We start from the raw sequence: 18,096 nt of genomic DNA, 5'->3' as shown, positions 1-18,096 counted from the left end.
GGTAGATGTACCCACAAGCATCGATCCATTTCAGTTCCCAGCAACGTAAAACCTCGTCGCAAACACTACATGCACCTCAGCAAACACGCCCTGGCGCTCACTCTTGATCTGCCTCAACACACCCCTCTCACTTTCCTTATCTTGACTCTCCGCAAATGCGATAACGCAGTCGCGATTGAGCAGTGGATTGCTGGTTGTCTTGAGTCGATCAGGACTGCGTGGTTGCTTGGCGAGGTAGCGACCTGACTCATTCTTTCGCTTTTTTGCATTGGGAGAGGGTGAGTTCCTCGGTGTAGATGATGCTGGAGGGACTGAGAATTGAGGTGCCGAACGGGCGATGTTGGCTGCTGTAGGCGACGATATAGTGTCAATCTTGTGTGCAGGCGAGCCATCGACTTGCGGAAGAGGTCCTGTCTCGGCTGAGCTGGACAAGATGATGGGGATGGACTTGGCTTTGGGTTCATACTCGACCTCCGGGGTAGTTGCGAGACTGCTCAGAGGCGAAGATAAGGCGCCCATGTCCTTGGCTGGAGCAGCAATCTCATCTGGCGCTAATGTTTTGAATTTTCTAGTAGTGGAAGGCTTGTCTTTCGGTTTGATCGGAGACTTGGATCGACGTGCGTTTCTCTTCTCTTCTCGTATCATCGCCTCAGGATCGTCATAGAGAAAGGTTATTGCTTTCGGTCCTTGAACCCCGAGAATAGTAGTCGCAGCTGTTGTGCGGCGTTGTGGCAAAGGAGAATGTGCTACATCGCGAGCATTGCCCTCGACCTTCTGCGAAGGTAGAGCAGAGTCGGTTCTCACAACGCTATCTAAACTCATGATGCCTCCGTCCTTGATGTCCGATCTATGTCCCTGCGGTATAGATTGGCCGTTGGTGGCCCTGGTGGAACTGGCTCGCTTATTTCCATCCTTTGTGAGCTCGTAGGGAGCCTTACGGCTTTGAGCAGAAGCATTTTGCTGGAAGGAGGTCGCATTGTGCCATACCACTACTTGGTAGATCATGGAAAAGTGTGTCAGAAGAGAGGACTCTTTCCGAACTAGCAAGTACGCTTGACTTTTGCGGCACGTTTGAGCCACAGTGTCCAGCAGGATGCTCGTTTACAGCGATGTGTTGCGCGATGGACCATTCGTAATCCACCAACATTACACCACCCTTGCCAACTATAATCAGTCGTTTGAGCAAAAACCCGCGTTGCGGCATCCTCAGATTGGTTGGATGCGACTTCTTCATTGGTGATAAGCTCGGACGGGGCTTCACGGGGACAGTGAAGAATCCGGTTGGAGGTAGCGGCATAGAAAACCGACGATTATGAGGTGCTAAAAATGGCAGTCCGCTAAATGCTAGAACATCTTGATGAGCTACGGGTGTCGTGGATGATACCATGTTCGCAACATGACGAGGTGATGAAGCTGGCACGTGTGAGTGTCTTCCGAGATCTAGTAAAGGGGGCCAGAGGTAGGATGCATTCGGAACAAAAGATGGCGCAAATGCAGAGTCCACCGAGGCTCTGCGCTCTTGCTCACCAAAGCGCATAGGCACCTGAGATTGGAAGTCGATCGATGCTGCACCCATATGGACAGTAGGATCCGTGTTGCTGCTATGCTTCATGTAGCTGGCAGGTCCGCGCTCAGAAGACAATAATGGATCGTGACTAAACCTAGATAGTTCATGAATCGATCGGTCCGGTCCGAAAGGCGGTGTTTCTGTGGATGGGAATTGTGGAGGTGTAGACGAGAGCTGGCACATTGGGGTTTCCTGAATGGACTGGAAGACTGATTTATTGTGTGACAATGGGGCCTGGATATATTCAGGTCCGCAACTCATGGCTGGAAACTGATGGTTCAAAGCCTGTCGCTTTGGCAGGGGCTCGTAGTCAGAGTCGCTCTCGCCATCAGCATCTTCGTCAAATCCGCCCACATTGGACAGCGGAAAGTTCTCATCTGTGAACCTTTGAGGCCTTGTGAGGTATGTCGCTCCGCTTGTGACTTTCCTACCCTCACCAGCTGTGATGACCACGTCAATAACACCGAAGTGCCTACATCCTGGCTTTTGCCAGGCTACCACTTGATCCGGCATCCTGGAGGTTGCCAAAGCGCCCAGAAAGTGTGAGCTCGGCGGGATGTTGCCCTGCGAATCCGTGCCCCGCTGGCTTGCCTCTCTGCCCAGAGCTGTGCTGATGTCTTTCCAGCGTTGTTTTGCAGATAGGAGCTTATCGGACTTAACCGGGCTGCCGTCAGCAGCAGTGTGTGGCGGTAGAATGACCCATGGCCTCTCTGCGAGGTAGTCTATCCTGTAACCGGCAAACACCTGGTGATGTGTCTTTGTGTTGCTTCGGATCTCGTAGGGCGGAAGAAACAAGCAGCTTGATAATTGTCCATTGAAGAACACCTCGATCTTCAATTGGAGCTTGTTCTGCCTGTCCATGCCGGAAACAAAGGTCGTGTCCGACGTCATGACGTGCAGGCTGAGCGCAAGAGGTTCATATCCATAGGCCTTATAGCTCTCTTTTGCTGGCTGTCGGCGTAGACGGGCGGAATTGGCCAGGGGAGCTGTTTGTACAGCATTGCTACTCGTCGCGCCTTCGAACAAACTGTCACCCACGCGAGCTTGCATGAAAGGCGCATCACCCAGCCAGTTCAATTCGAAGCCATGCTCATCGCCTGGAAAGTCGACCCGTTGCTCGGGCAATAGGTGGCTGTTCAGTAGTTCCTTCTCCGGCTTCTCGCATTGCTTCTTTGCGACATCGCCCTTCTTCAGAGTGATACTGGGCGTGATGGTGTCGGCGAGGGGATTTACGCCTAGGCGCACTGTGACGCCGCGCGCGTAGTATGTAGGCATGTCGACTGAAAGTATCAATGGGTATGCATCGATACGCACCCACCGTGAAACGCACGGTTGTCGCGGTCCAGTAGTCGTAATGGAGATAGCGGGGATCGTCTTGAGGGCGACGAGCTTGGCGGGCTATGAGATCGCGTTCTCACGCGTGGTCTCGTGACGTGCCCACCGAAAGAGTACAAAGTGCCTGGGAGGCAGGTACGACCGCCACACCGGCTAGTCTAAAGGCTTATTGCTATCGCTGAGAGTGCGCCTCCGTGCCCGCGATCGCTCTTCAGCCTTACTGTAAAGCTGGTGCCTCAGCTCTCGTGTGACGCGACATGCATACTAGCCGCTTCTAGACCATGTAAACAGGCGCACTGCAAGCTGTCAGCAACGACGTACACCAAAGAAGGGGATGTCTTTACACAGTATGCAAAAGCCTCGATTACAACAGTGAAATCCTGTGTATAGCTTCAGGCACCCTAGTCGCTTTCCATCGTAGTTAATAATATAGTAGGAAACATGGGGAGTAGGGAAATTGAGATGTGGGTATTCTTTTGGGAAACGCATACCTAATCAAGCTTCTGCTAATTGCACCTCGTTCCTAATAGCATCATCATGTGATCGGGAGTCGTTCACACATCCATCCATGTACAATCGTGGTCTCAGAACTCAATGACGTCTTCAGATCCCATGAAGCCTTCGCTGCTTCGCTGCTGTCCCATTCCACTTGGACTCCAGTCATCGGTGATGATGCCAATCGGCGGGCCACCGAGGACATCGCCTAGCTCTCCTATTGTCTTTTCGTATACAGTTCCAATGTTCCGCTCTTCCCAATCGTCGTCGTCGTCGTCGTCTTCATCATAGTCTCCAAATCCTTCAAACCTCACCATGCCTTCGGGCCGAGTCGTCTCTACTTCAGTGTCGGTGTCCATTGATTCGCCAGCGTCACTCTCCTCGCCAGCTACACTCTGACGGCTCAGTTCCCGAGCAACCGTCAACCGCGTGCGTTCAACGACACCCTTCAGGCGGACCTTGTCTGTCGTGGATATGATCCGACCATTGTTAAACCCCGGTAATACTTCACCAGTCGCACTGTCGTGGCCCGTGAGCAGGGCGGTGAAGGCTTCGTCGAGCTTGGAAAGCAGGCGAAAGGTGGCAGAAGTGGAGCGAGCCGAGTTGGGGAACAGCGGCAAGAACTCGATGGTGAGGACGGCAATATTGAGGAGGTAAGGCGTTTGGAGGTTCGCTACACCGACACATGGAATTAGCGCAAGTCTAACCTTCACAGTAACCATCTGGCGGAGTCTTACGCGAGCCGGAGACCCACACAACATCTACCAGCGCGTCCAAATCCTTGGCGACTTCATGAAAGGCGCTGTAGCCATCCTCTCCGTCGATCGCGGACTTGCTCTTCCTGTTCGTTACGCGGTTGTCGACGCGTTTCTGAATGCTGTTGACACCATGGTCTAGATAGCGGATGAGCTCGCTCTCTTTGGGCCCACCAGGCCTCAGCGGTTGTCTGCGCGGTTGTGGAAGCGTCGACGCATGCTGAGAGGTTGTGGTGGAAGAGGCGGGGGGTGTGAGCATGTCGGGTACCGTGGTAGGTGCCATGCTGCGTTGGCCTCACTCACGGCGGAGCGAACGCGTTTGAAAGCTGTCAGGGTGGGCTGAAGCCGAAAAGCTGTCTGGTGAGGAAGCCGCGGGGTGAGACTGTCATGCTAGGCTGGGGATCTCATGCGATATGCTCATCATACACCAGAGTCTGGCATTTGAGTGAAGCGCAGTCATCAATGGTGCTGTGATGGACTCGAGATGACGTTCGAGCGAAAGACCCACTAGCCACAACCGTCAACCGGTGCCTTGACATTGCCTTCTCTAACCCTAACATTTCACCCAGCAAAACCGCAATTAAACATTTACTGGTTCTTGGCAATGTCCACTTTTAAAGGCATCATAGCCGAATTCCCGCAGATTAGAATCGATTACTTCAGACAGCAACCACAGTTCACACCGCCGTTAGCGTGCTTTCTCAGTCATGTGCACTCCGATCACCTACTTGGGCTCGAGTCCATGCGCGCACCGTTTGTGTACTGCTCGGCGGCAACCAAAGAGGTCCGTCTCTGCGACATTTCTTCATCATGTTCCGTATTTCCTTTGGCCTCGTTCTACGATGTCTGATTTGAATATATGCCTCTGCATTTACTGACGGCAACCTAAGATCCTCTTGAGATTAGAGAAGTATCACTATCGGATCAACTTCGCCAAGGGCGTCCTGGAGAGTCGTAATGTCACCTACGACCGCAGCATGCGCAAACTGGCGAGACCACTGCCTCTAGACACGCCGACCACCATTGAACTCGCCCCTAGCAACTCAATTCGGGTGACCTTGATTGATGCCAACCATTGCATCGGAGCAGTCATGTTCCTCATCGAGGGTGATGGACAAGCAGTTCTCTACACCGGCGACATACGTGCGGAGACTTGGTGGGTGAACTCACTTGTACAGAACCCTGTATTATTGCCATATACTCTTGGAAAGCGCCGCCTGGATTGCATGTATCTGGACACTACGTTTGCAACAAAACACGAGCCATACAGGGAGTTCCCTAGCAAAGCGGAGGGTATCAACGAGTTGCTCGATAAGGTGAGCCAGTATTCGCATGACACCATTTTCTACTTTCACTCCTGGACTTTTGGCTACGAGAACGTCTGGCTTGCATTGTCCGTCTTCCTTGAATCTCAAATCCACCTAGACAGCTATCGTGCGGGGATTTATGGCTCTTTGTCCACGCTGGAGAAGATACAGCTGCGAGGGATTGGGCTGGCTGTTCAGACTGACAACAAGCCTCTACGAGACTCAGGCCTTGAGGTCCGCGAAGCCGCCGCATTGTGTGGCTTCCGGAATGGTAATCGCATTCAGCCTGGATGCCTGACTTCCTTGGAAAATGTTCGCATACATAGCTGTGAGCGAGGCATGGGCTGCGCTGTCATGGACCAAGATACCCAAGCAAAGGTCGTACACATCATCCCCATCATTACACGAGCCAGCGGGATTGAAATTGAGGAGCTTGGTGCCGGGGGCGGAAAAGGTGATATTGACCAAAAAGAAGAGTTGGAGACCGGAGACATGGCAGAACTTCGTAAACTCATGGAGCTGTGCGCATGTTCTATACCTGACGAGGCACTACTTTCCAAGGTACTTGCGCGGCTGCAGGAAGCGCTTGCTGGGAACGAGGGCAAACTCGGTCTCGAATTACAGTTGCAGAAGGCTAGTGCGGAGAGCCAGGATGTCCTATCGTTACCCACGCTCATATCAGCCTTGTTGACAACAGCTACGAAGAATGGGACTACCGACGGGTCCCAAAATCGTACGATTCGATTCCCGTATTCCAGACATTCATCTTATACGGAGCTTTGCGAGCTTGTTGCAGCGTTTCGACCTCAAGATGTCTTTCCTTGTACGGTTAACGAAGCTGCTTGGACGCCAGACCTGAGCATGCAGAGTCTGTTCGGTCAGTATTGTAGCACAAGCACATTCCGCCATGATGCCGAGATGAACGAGGCCTATGAGTTCAACATAAAACAGCAAAAAAAGGACCAGTTCTGCCACGAGAATACCCAGCAAGACTCACAGACTTCAAGTTTGTCCGCTATCAAGCAGTTGCATGCAACAGGAGATGTGGAACGCTTGCATAATGAGTCAGAGTCACCAGCTGAGGTGCTCGAGCATGCTGAATCCGGATGCGTTCAAATAGACGACATTACAAGATCTAATAAAGTCTTGACAACAACTCAGTACAAAAAAGCAAGATCAAAGAAATTAGTCGTGAATGACTCTTTTCCATCGGCTGAACTATCCAGGCACGTGGCTTTCGAGCTTCCATTGCCACCCACTGCTCAGCTGGTTGCACCGCCAAGAACCACTTCATCTAAACATGCTTCTAAATCATCACCGGCTACAAGCTTGACGGCAGGCAAGAGGAGGAAGTTGACGAATCGTCAGCTTGCATACGATGCTGCGATTGGTACATGTCTCACGTGGGCAGACTTTGGCGGCTTGACCTCAACACGCAGCCAAATTGAACGCGAAGAGGAGGAGCTCTAAACGAAAGGAACCTCATGTGCGTTGCTTCGGGCGAGGGAGTTATGTTTATGGTCTTGCTAACAGTCGCAACAAGGATATATGCCTTATATCCGCATCGTTCAATAAAGTTAGATATAGCAGCCGTTCCCGATGTTCCTCACGCAGCTACCCGGGGCTCCGCCCGGTGGATCTTCCACCCCTACAGTTCCGGCGGCTCAACACCAAGCGGCAGTATCGTGAAGTCTGGATCAATTTCGGATAATTTGCTGGGATACGCTACTGCACTCGGTATAGCTTGCGCGTATTCAAGCATAAGCATGCGGACTTTATCCGGTTCCTATTCGTGGAAGAACACGGAGATGGCGGGGCTGAAGCGAGTGACGCTCCAAAGGGGTCCACGATGTTATGGTTCCTGCCCCGCACTACGCGATGTGGAAGGTCCGAGGGACGGGCAGCTGATCTGAAGGTTATTTTCGCACGCGTTCTTTTCTTGACTGACTTATTACTTCTCATCTGTATTCTGACTCCACTGATACCTATTTAATTGTTTCACTGGAGGACAAGATGAGTTCTACTACGGTCACAGAGGTCAAGCCGTCCAAGGCAAACATTGGTGTTTACACGAATCCAGCGCACGATCTATGGGTTGCGGAAGCTGAACCGAGTCTGGAGGTTGTGGAGAAGGGTGGTGATTTGAAGGAGGGAGAGGTTCTGCTCAACGTGAAGAGTACTGGAATCTGTGGATCTGACATTCACTTCTGGCATGCCGTATGTTCACTTCTTACTCCATGGCCCATATGTCGCGACTCGCAAGCAAGGAAGGATTGGCAACAGCATACTAACACTGCTTCTAGGGCTGCATTGGTCCTATGATCGTTGAAGACACACACATCCTTGGCCACGAATCCGCTGGCACAGTCCTTGCTGTCCACCCCTCCGTCTCTACTCTCAAAGTCGGCGACCGCGTAGCAATAGAACCTAATGTCATCTGCCACGAATGCGAGCCCTGCTTGACGGGACGCTACAACGGCTGCGAGAAAGTACAGTTCCTCTCAACACCACCCGTCACTGGTCTTCTACGCCGATACCTTAAGCACCCAGCTATGTGGTGTCACAAACTGCCCGACAACCTCACCTTCGAAGACGGCGCCATGTTGGAACCGTTATCAGTCGCACTAGCAGGTATGGACCGCGCGAACGTCCGACTTGGAGATCCCGTGGTCATCTGCGGCGCTGGGCCCATCGGTCTTGTCACCCTTCTCTGCGCTCGTGCAGCAGGTGCCGCGCCAATCGTCATCACAGACATCGACGAGGGCCGCCTCAAGTTTGCCAAGGATCTCGTCCCCAACGTTGCAACGCACAAAGTGGAATTTTCACACTCGGTCGACGACTTCCGCAACGCCGTCATTGCCAAGATGGAAGGCGTCGAACCCGCCATCGCAATGGAATGTACGGGCGTCGAATCCAGCATTAACGGCGCCATCCAAGCTGTCAAGTTCGGCGGCAAGGTCTTCGTCATTGGCGTGGGTAAGAACGAGATGAAGATTCCTTTCATGCGCCTGTCGACCCGCGAGGTTGATCTTCAGTTCCAGTATAGATACTGCAATACTTGGCCCAAGGCCATAAGGCTGGTCAAGAGCGGCGTTATTGAGCTGAGTAAGCTAGTAACGCATAGGTTCCAGTTGGAAGATGCGGTTCAGGCGTTTAAGACAGCGGCGGATCCAAAGACTGGGGCTATCAAAGTACAAATTCAGAGTTTGGACTAGAAAGTGCGCGCGACGATATAGACGTAGATGAGTAGACTGAATATATACCGGTTGTTGGATTTGTATCTGATCCCGAACATTAGCAAACGCACCTGGAAATGGACCTCAGTTCCACCATGTCATCTTGAGCGAGAGTCTCAATCTTTGTATTGTCCTCGCAAGCTTGGATATGGCTGGTGGCAGGCTCCAGATAGCTATACTCTCATGGTGCTGAAGTAGTCGTGCTGTGCTGGTAGGCGACGATAGAGACGAAGTGCACTAGTGCTGCTGAGCAGGGTTGTTCAAGCTAGTAAGTACGGTTCACTCTGAGACTGAGATGATGGTAATTTAGTTATAGAAAGAAGAGGTACTTTCCGACGATTTGCAGTCTGGTCAGAGGAATTGGGAACCGCCTCGTGGTGATCAGGTATCTATGTCAAATTGAAGAGTCGGTCAGGAGCAGGCTAGTAACTGACTCGACGCTAGGTCGTTAGCTTGGCCCGATGACGACCGAGGCATTGAACTGATCGCATGCCTCTCGCGAACATGTCACGATTCAGTCACGTCTCATAAGATGTGCCTTTTTCCAACTGTTATCGCACGATAGTGTTCGATGTCCCTCATCGTCACTCTATCTTTCTGGCGCTTCTGACAGGACCACAGCATTAACCGACGGTGCGACTGTAACACCGGACGGCAGACCCTTCAACATGTACCATCGAGCGGAGACGAGGCCGGCGCAAGTTAGCTAATATGCGTCATACCGTAGCGGAACTACTACATGTCCTCACGTACTGCGTAATCGACGACGCGATCCCAGCTTCCGGTCGATCCGCAGTCAGCTTCCTTTCTACAGTTCTTCGTGAAGCCGGTTTTTGTATTGGACGTTATCATGCATAGCACCGTCGAAAGGAAAAGTAAAGGACCTCCTGCCGAGAGACTTATGTACCCGAGGTGATGAGACTAGAACGCCTCATGAGACCTGGTCTCTCGCGGTTACTGTGTACAAACTTTCGCGATTGAGCCGCGGTCGGTCCTTCGTCGGCAGCTGTGCTTATATCAACCCATCAGAGCTCCTAACTCGTATACACCCCATCATCAGTAGCACACCTCATCAAATCCTACGATCGAAAAGAAGAAGCAGCGTGGAATCAAGACAGGCCATGACGATCGCAGAAGTAATCAAGAACAAATGGGGGACTCTTCCCAAAGAGTCCACCGAATCATTCGCAGGGCGCACTGTTCTAGTGACTGGTGCAACCTCTGGGCTAGGATACGCGGCAGCGGCCAAATTTGCGAGACTGGGAGCATCCAAGGTTATCATCACAGCTCGAGATGAGGCCAAAGGCGAGTCGACCAAGAAGCAACTCGAAGCAGAAGTCAGCCAGCAACCAAGTCCTTTCGAGGTATGGACCCTCGACATGAATTTGTACGATAGCGTCGTCAACTTTTCGCAAAGGGCCAACGCAGAGCTCGATCATCTAGACGTCGCTATTTTAAATATCGGCGTCTTCAATACCAGTTACAGGCCTACACAGTATGGCTGGGAGGAGGATTTACAAGTCAATACGTTTTCCACATCACTACTCGGTATTCTTCTCTTGCCAAAGTTGAAAGAGTCGCAGAAATATACGGGTAAAATACCAGTATTGCAATTCGTGAACTCGGGCCTACACAAGACTGTCGAAATATCCGCCGAGGCTCGCGACAGTCCGAACATCTTGGCCCAGTACAACAAACCAGACAATTACACCAACTCTACTGCTCAGATACGATACGGCTATTCCAAACTTTTCATGAGGATGGTGGCTGTCCGTCTCGCTGCTGCAACGCCATCGAACGAGCTCATCATTACCTCCGTGTGCCCTGGTATTGTTTTCTCGAATATTCACCGCCATATCAAGTTCCCGGGTTTCAGTATTATATATGCCCTGGCCGGAGCCATGTTCTTTCGGACAGCAGATCAGGGCGCGAATACGTACATCAGTGGCGCATCGCAGAACCAAGAATTGCATGGGAGGTTTTGGGCGAGTGATGTTATTGAGAATGATGCGCAGAGTCTTGTAGGAGAAGAGAATCAGAAGCTTATGCTAAGGATATGGGATGAAATCATGGAGGAATTAGGGAAGCATGTGCCTGACATCAAAGAGCACCTTCAACGTTGTGGTATACAGTAGTCTGTCTGTCAAATCCGGCTTGAAACTTCCTTAATCGCGTCATCGTACATATGCTGATTTCTTACTCGAAACAAATGCAAAGTAGTGGGAAAATATGCTGAGCCGAAACCGAGATAGCCAACGAAACGTACATTTCTTTCGAGATATCGAATCTCAGCAAGTTTTTTACACACGCAAGATCTCCTCTGATACGCGAACCAGCGCAGGAAGCTCGCAGCATACACCAATCCAGAGACACCATATTTTATACATCCGCCGATCTCGCTTCGCGTCAAAACCACCCATCGCCTGGCACGCGATAAGTACCAGATATCCAGCAAACACTACCGACGGAGCGGTTGCCACCCAATTACCCTTGAACAAAGCGAACGGAGGATACACCGACCAGAAAGTAACCGCACATATGACACTCCAAAGCGCAACCTTCCTGCCGATCTGCAAAACCAGTGTTTTCCTCCCCCTCGCCTTGTCGCCAACCTCGTCGCGAAAGTCTTGCGTATGAATTGTCATGCCAATAATGCCAAATGTCATCAGAACCGTCCACTGCCACGCTTCGTAGCTCATTGATGTGGCGCTTCCCAAAGCAATGCTCAGCGCGCCACTGAACGTGCAACAGAACAGCGCGCCGCAGAACGCATTACGCGAGAGTCCGCTGTGATCGCCTCCGCCGAAGTCATTGTACGCGGTGCCAAGAACAGTCCACGCAATGTAAGTCGGCAGGACAGAGAGGTGCCAGCTCACCACGGCGTTGAGCACGTAAACGGCCGTCAGGACCCTCAATGCACCCGTTTGGCTAATCCTACCCGCGGGGATCGGGCGCCAGGGTTTATTAATCTTGTCTTCTTCGACGGAGTTTGTGTGGTGCTGGTTCTGCAGGCAGAACTGCAGGATCATGAGCCACAGCCAGATCCATGTTGCAGGCAGTCTGTGCGCTATGGTGAAGAGGGATTGCGTGGGGAGGGAGAGGACGGGGCCGGAGAAGGCGGCGCTGAGGCCGAACAGAGTGCCGGGGATCACGGTGTCGAGGACTTGGTCGGAGGTGAAGAGAAACAGGGTTTGGAGATGGTATGAGAAAGAGGTTGTACGGAATGAGTTTGCCATTGCAATGTGTGCTGGTCAGTGAAGAGTCAGGGTGGATGTGTGCATTCGCAAAGATGTGGAAATTGCTGTTAAGATTGAAAGCTTCAATGATGAAGACTATATATATGTATATGTATGGCAGTGAACGGTGTGATTCGGGTCCGAACATACAATTCGTTCTCAATATTGTTGAAAGGTTTGCACACACGGCCCAAACACCGGTTCTTCTACGTCAGTTCTTACAGTATTTTCCCTTGATCCAGAGACGCGGTAGGTGCAGCTTAGTATTATCGTAAGCCACCATTCTCATCCCTTGCGTTGCGTTGCGTTCCTTTGTCTCTCCGTGGTTCTTTGTCCACACTCGTTGTTCTGGGTCAACCCTACCATACGAGCAGTGATATCGCAATTTATCCATGCATCTAGATTGCATGAGAAAGGTTGCTATGCTGGAACGATATCGGTGATACGAGACGTCGTCGCTTCTAAACCTCTTCTCAGTCGGTTGTGCACGAATTGGCGTCATGTGGTGCTACGGAGTTCCCGATGTTTATCGAAGGCGCTGAGGTGGGGTATACAGTCTTGTCTTCTCCCGGATGTGGTATTAAGGGTGCACTTGTGATTTGTAGATCATGGTCTTGTCAAATGAGGGCGTGCCGCAGTTACCGGCCGAATGGTAATCTATCAAGGGGTGTCCTTTCAAGCACGACTTTTGTACTGACCAGCAAGGACGAACTAAACAATTCCACGCACATGTCTTATTCGTATCATTGTATCAACAACACGCTGTACAAAAACGACAGCATCAACGCTAATGCATACGCGAAAAGTCAACGCTCACTTGAACAGCTTTCTCAGACTCCAACTCCTCCTCTTATCGGCCTTCTTATCACCACCCAGCATTCTCTCTCCAGCACTCGTAGTAGGCCTCTCGTTCTGTACGGTCCCCTCCAGCAGACCACCACTCGTGCTTGGCCGCTGTCTGGACTTCGGCCTGACTAGCGTACTCCATCGATGGGGTGTATGAGGCCTTGCGGACAGCGGAGATGTGGACGGCTGTGGGTGTTCCACGGGATCAGAGTCAGGCGCGAAATGAATCGTATGCCTAGACCTGGCTGAAGCGAAAGGTGTGGTGGTCTGTGCCCTATCAGGCGTTGAGAATGGCGTTCCTGTCCTCGCTGTATCGGGCGTGAGGAATGCATGGCTGGTCGCAGGACGTGATGGCGTAGACGGTGAGGTTGGACTAGTGTAGTCTTGTTGATCCGTAGTATCGAGCATGTTGGCAGTGGAAGGGCGGCTCTTGCGTAGGAAGGCGCGCGGTCGAGACCTGTTTAGCAGTGGGTTAGGACAGCATGGTTTTGATTGAGGGGCTCCACTCACGATTTCTGTTGCTTCGCTTTTTCAAGTTGATGCAACATAGTCTTGCTCTCCTTCAAGCTCTTTCTAAGATCGCTTCGCGCCTTCTTGTTACTCTTCAACTGGTTCGCTTGCTCATTGCGCAGCATGCGGAGTCGCTCGATGTCATTTGCCCACTCTTGCTTGGACGCTGTACTGAGTCCGGTCGTTGGCCGGTCGTTAATGGCGATGCTGGGTGAGCGACTGAATGTGCTGCCTACTCGGGAGCCTGAGTGTTGAGTAGTTGGAGTTGAAGGGGTAGAGTCCGCCTCAAGCCTAACTTCTGGCTCTCGTGCATCGTGCCATTCCTCGAGGCGTTGGAGTTGGCTGATCTTATCTTGAAGCGTGGAGACGAGATTTTCGAAAGTTTTCTTGTCTTTTCTGAGACCCTCGACTTCGCGTTCCAGCGCTGCATAAGCTGAAGCTAGCTCCTCCTTATTGGGCTTGCGAATCTCTGTCATGGCGCGGTCCCGCTTAGGTCGAGCGCCTGGATGGCCTGAAACCCGCTCCTCGTACCTCGTTCTCAGCTCGTTGTATGCCAGATTCATCGACTTCATCCTTCGGTCACTTGACGATCTAAGGTCACTGACAAACTTGTCCTTCTGCTCGAGTTGCTCCTGCATTTCTTCCTTGCCCTTGGCGAGTGCGTTGACTTCCTCCCTCTTCTCGCCAATCTGTTGTTGCAAGTGTGAATTCTCAGTGGTCAATAGCTCGATCTCGTTGTTTCGCTCGGACAGCCTGCGTTTGTACTTGAGCTTCGCGTCCCTTGCAGCGTCGAGTTTAGCTTGGGATTCCTCAACAAACTCCTCTAGACGCTTTTCGCTTTCTTCGAATGCTGTCTCGGCGTGTTGCATGTCGGCTTCGACGCGTTCGAGGAAAGCTTCAAGACGCTTGTTGGTCTCGCGTACGGCCTGGAGGTTTTCTTCTGCAGACTCTAAGCGCTCATGCAAGTCCTTCTCGGATGCGGTGAGTGTGGCATTTGTCTCGCGAAGTGAGCTGAGGTTCTCATCAGCCTCTGAGATCCTAGACTTGAGAGTCGCATTCTCAGACTCGGCAGTCTCGAGACGCGCGCGGGCGGCATGCAGGTCATTCTTTAGATCAGAAGCGTGCTGCGTAGCATCGCTCAGCTGCTGCTCAAGCTTAGCATTGGTCTCTCGCAGACTCTCTTCTCTTTGTCTGATCTCCTTGGCCTCTGTGCTGATGCTCTCCTTCTCAGATTCCAAATCAGTAAGACGCATCTGGACTGACGCAAAATCACTAGCGGTGCTACTAGATGACTGCTCAAGCTGAGCTTTCTCGTCTCGAGTTGAAGCAAGAGCCTTTTCGGTCGACTCTATCCTTGTGACAAGCGATGCATGTTTCGACTCGAAGTCACGGAGCTTTCCAACGGTTAGCTCCAGTTCATGCTCCAAGCTTTTCGTCGAAGAGAGTGCGTCCTCCAGCTTGCGTTCAGCATCTGATCTGCTTTCTCGCAAAGTGCCAAGTTCCTCTTCACTCATCTCTGATTGTGAGATCATTTCTGAGTGCGCCTTCTCGAGCTCATTGTATTGAGAGCGAGCTAGCGCAAGATCCGTTTCCAGTGCTTCGGTTGCCGCATTGCTGCCTCGAGCCGCACTAAGCTCCTCCTCGACCTGTGCATGTGATTGCAACGCCTGTTCAAGCTTGTTCTCAACCTCAACCTTACTGAGGCGGGCGTTTTCGAGTTCTTGTTGACCTGCAGCAACCCTAGACTTCAGTCCGGTAACTTCCGTCTCGACAGCATGCAGGCGCAACTCGGTAGATTTGAGTTGCTCCTGCATCTCAGTCTGGGCATGATGGGATGCCTGGAGTTGTTCTGTAAGCTCTTCTTTCGAGCGATGAAGTTGCGCAGCCTCCCCCTCCATAGTAGATAGTCGTGCTTGAACACTGTTTGCTTCAGTCTGCAGTTCAGCCGATCTAGATTGTGCAATCTGTAATTGACTCTCTAGATCATTCTGCAGGCTTATCGCCAGAGAGAGCTTGGCTTCGGCTTCCATCTTGGAGGTTTCAGTGGTGTGCAGAGTCTCGCGTAGCTCGGCAACTTCCGTGGCCGAAGCTTCGCTACTCTCTTGCTTCAAGCGCAGTTCCTTTTCAGCCCTGGATGTGTCATCGCGGCTTTCACACAGGAACTGCTCCAGTTCAGAAATGCGCGTTGCGAGGCTTTCGTGCTGCTTATGCACATGACCCAATTGTGCTTCGACATCAACCTTAGACTGTCGGCTGGCGTTGAGATCCAACTCCAACTCGTCCAGCTTAGTTCGGAGGCCGTTGCTGTGACTGGTGCTGTGCTCGAGTTTAGTCCGCACGGTGTCGAGCTCATTTTGCAAGTCTGCCTTGGATCGCAATGTGTCGTGAAACTGCTTATCCAAGTCAATGTTGGCCGATTGAAGCTGCCTGAGTTCTTCCTGCAGGGACGCTTTGAGCTTCTCGGATGCTTCGAGTGAAGCATGGAGACTTGTCATGGAGAGTTGGAGTTGACGATGCTCTTCACTGTGTCTTTGAGACTCTTCCTCTTGTTGTCGCTCTACCTCAGCCTGAGCACCATGAGCCAAGTCCAATTGTGTCTTGAGGACTGTCTCGCGTTCGTGAGACTCGTGCAGCTGTTGCTGAAGGTCCTTGACGGATGCCCGCAGCTCCTTCAGGTCCGACTTGCTCATGCGCTGGGCTTCGCGAAGCGAGAAATTGGTTTGCCTGGCGACCCTGAGATCCGCCTCAACTGAAGCCTTTTCGTCCCGGAGCATTTCCAACTCAGCTTGTTGCTCGTCCGAGAGCTCCAGGGTGTGAATATGACGCTGAGCCGCTCGTAGGTTCTCCAGTAACGTATCGTGCGAGGATTGCAGAGAGTCGAGCTCTGACTGAAGACTCTGCTTTTCAGCTTCTACTCTGCTCAAGGATTCCAACGTGCCAGAAAGCTCCTTCTGCATCTTGTTCCTTGCGCTTTGGGTATCGTCCAGTTCCAAGCTCAAGGCCTCGCGAACTTGGACGTCCTTGGCTTGAGTAGACTTCAAGCCACTCAGCTCAGTCCGCAATGTTGTAAGAGCATCTTCGGCATCCTTCTTGCTGCTCTCCGACTGCTTCATCTGCGCGCGCAGCGCTGAGATGAGACCGCCACCAACCTCAATCTTCTTGACATTGCCCAGGATTTCCTGCTCATGCTCAGCAATCTTCTTCTGTAGGATTTGCTCATACTTGGAGCCGCGGTCGAGTCTCTTTTTCAAGTCTTCGTTGGCGAGGTCCTTTTCTTTGAGCTGATCTTGCAGGGACGCCTCATTGCGCTCAGCGGCTTGCAGCTTGTTTTGCAAGGTAGTCAGTGTCTCTTGCAGCGAAGTGGTGCGAGCTTCGAGTTCCTGGAGCTGTGCATCGCGCTCTGCAAGTTGCGAGACGAGAGAGTCCTTCTCCTCGTGCAAACCCTCAAGCTCCGCCTGTCTGCCTTCGCTGCTCTGTTCCAAGCTCGCCAGCTCTCTGTTCTTCATGCGCAGTTTCTGCTTGAGGCTCTCTTCTAGACCGGTGGATACTTCGAGCTGTAGTCTCGTCGACTCAAGGGTCTCTTCGATGGCTGCTCTAGCTGCCTCTAGCGTGGCTATGCGCTCCTGCTGTTCTTGGATGTCTCCTTGGAGACCGTTTTTTGACTCCTCCAGCGCCTCGCCGTCCTCCTTGGTCTTTGCGCATTCGGCTTGGAGCTCACTGATACGCCGGCGACATGCAGACAGAGCTTGGTCGGACTCGCGCTTTGCGCGGATGAGACGACTGTCGGAAGTTCGCACTTCAGTCGGCGACGCGAGGCCGGGAGTGAGTTCCCAATCAGTCTCGTTCCATGAGGAGGATGTAGAGCGCGGGGGTGTCTGAGGTGTGGACAGTGTGGTCATGGCCAGATTGGAGAGCCGGGTAGGTGGTGAAGGCGGGGGTGAAAGGGGGTTGCGTGGCGGGCGTGGCGGGCGTTGCTGGGCTTCGGGCGGGTTTGCATCTAAAGCAGAAGATGAGTCAAGTCGAGTTTTGGTGAAGATGCTTCACTTACACTGCAAAGTCAGCATCGAAGCCCTCTCCAACGCCTCGAGTATCTCCCTGTTCCTGCCCTCTTCGACGCGCAGAGCCCGCTTCAGGGCGTCGACCCTCTTCTCGGCATCTCTGCCCTCGACATAGCGGCTCTGTCTGCTGTTGGCCAAGTTGCGCGCGCTGGTGGCTATCTGTCTTTCCTTTGCAGATATGTTCACAGCCATGCGAAAGGCCAACCGCCTCAATGACGCAACCGAGCGCTTTGCTTCGGCGCCGGCAATCTGGTGCGCCTTGAGTTCGGCGCGCAGATTGTTGCGCTGGTTCTTCATGTACGTGAGATGCGCCCAGTTGGAGATGGGCTTGAGTTCGTCCTCCTGGACGGGCGGCTCGGGCGTCTTGGAGCCCTCGGGGTCTGGGTTCCGCGCGCAGACGCCCCAGTAGTCGGTGAAGCTGTCGGCCATGGACGAGATGGAGCGCTCCATGTGCGGTGTCGCAGGCGGTCGTGCGCTGCTGCGTCTTACAATACCTGCGGGCAAGAGATTCTCGACAGCGGATCGCGCGCGACTGGGCGCGTTAGGGCGGGCATCGGAAGCGTCTGGCGGTCGCAGGTGTGACGCCATGGTTCCGTTGTTGTGCTCTGCAGCAAAATAGTCATGGGCCGGAGCGGAGCAGTGGCCTTGGATCTTCTCGAAGAATTTCGCTGTTGGTATGGTGGCTGGGGGGCGGGCCAGTGCAGACGCAGACGCAGACGCAGACGCAGATGCAGCCACGCGACTTTCGCTT

The 18,096-nt window shown here is 52.6% G+C and overlaps 7 protein-coding genes across 7 annotated transcripts; 3 read left to right on the top strand and 4 right to left on the bottom strand.

Moving 5' to 3' along the window:
* Window positions 1-30: 30 nt before the first annotated feature.
* Window positions 31-2,842, bottom strand: SNOG_14277 (hypothetical protein; the record flags this gene model as incomplete). The annotated part of the gene is made up of 3 exons (XM_001804420.1): window positions 31-960; window positions 1,052-1,164; window positions 1,528-2,842. 3 exons carry the CDS (start codon window positions 2,840-2,842, stop codon window positions 31-33), a joined length of 2,358 nt encoding a protein of 785 aa, XP_001804472.1.
* A 644-nt stretch (window positions 2,843-3,486) lies between these two features.
* Window positions 3,487-4,411, bottom strand: SNOG_14276 (hypothetical protein; the record flags this gene model as incomplete). Its single annotated transcript, XM_001804419.1, has 2 exons — window positions 3,487-4,070; window positions 4,105-4,411. The coding sequence occupies 2 exons, from the start codon at window positions 4,409-4,411 to the stop codon at window positions 3,487-3,489; spliced, it is 891 nt and encodes a 296-aa protein (XP_001804471.1).
* Window positions 4,412-5,129: 718 nt separating this feature from the next.
* SNOG_14275 (hypothetical protein) lies at window positions 5,130-6,929 on the top strand (the record flags this gene model as incomplete). The annotated part of the gene is made up of 3 exons (XM_001804418.1): window positions 5,130-6,192; window positions 6,256-6,465; window positions 6,799-6,929. 3 exons carry the CDS (start codon window positions 5,130-5,132, stop codon window positions 6,927-6,929), a joined length of 1,404 nt encoding a protein of 467 aa, XP_001804470.1.
* Window positions 6,930-7,472: 543 nt separating this feature from the next.
* Window positions 7,473-8,748, top strand: SNOG_14274 (hypothetical protein; the record flags this gene model as incomplete). Its single annotated transcript, XM_001804417.1, has 2 exons — window positions 7,473-7,676; window positions 7,763-8,748. 2 exons carry the CDS (start codon window positions 7,473-7,475, stop codon window positions 8,672-8,674), a joined length of 1,116 nt encoding a protein of 371 aa, XP_001804469.1. The 3' UTR covers window positions 8,675-8,748.
* A 1,068-nt stretch (window positions 8,749-9,816) lies between these two features.
* Window positions 9,817-10,830, top strand: SNOG_14273 (hypothetical protein; the record flags this gene model as incomplete). Its single annotated transcript, XM_001804416.1, has 1 exon — window positions 9,817-10,830. One exon carries the CDS (start codon window positions 9,817-9,819, stop codon window positions 10,828-10,830), a length of 1,014 nt encoding a protein of 337 aa, XP_001804468.1.
* A 165-nt stretch (window positions 10,831-10,995) lies between these two features.
* Window positions 10,996-11,931, bottom strand: SNOG_14272 (hypothetical protein; the record flags this gene model as incomplete). The annotated part of the gene is made up of 1 exon (XM_001804415.1): window positions 10,996-11,931. One exon carries the CDS (start codon window positions 11,929-11,931, stop codon window positions 10,996-10,998), a length of 936 nt encoding a protein of 311 aa, XP_001804467.1.
* A 1,123-nt stretch (window positions 11,932-13,054) lies between these two features.
* Window positions 13,055-17,933, bottom strand: SNOG_14271 (hypothetical protein; the record flags this gene model as incomplete). The annotated part of the gene is made up of 3 exons (XM_001804414.1): window positions 13,055-13,085; window positions 13,288-17,284; window positions 17,336-17,933. 3 exons carry the CDS (start codon window positions 17,931-17,933, stop codon window positions 13,055-13,057), a joined length of 4,626 nt encoding a protein of 1,541 aa, XP_001804466.1.
* Window positions 17,934-18,096: the final 163 nt, after the last annotated feature.

Source organism: Parastagonospora nodorum (genome assembly GCF_000146915.1).
Source record: "Parastagonospora nodorum SN15 chromosome Unknown scaffold_30, whole genome shotgun sequence".
NCBI lineage: Eukaryota > Fungi > Ascomycota > Dothideomycetes > Pleosporales > Phaeosphaeriaceae > Parastagonospora > Parastagonospora nodorum.
Note: the sequence above shows the minus strand (reverse complement) of the source record. Positions and strands in the feature narration are given on the sequence as shown.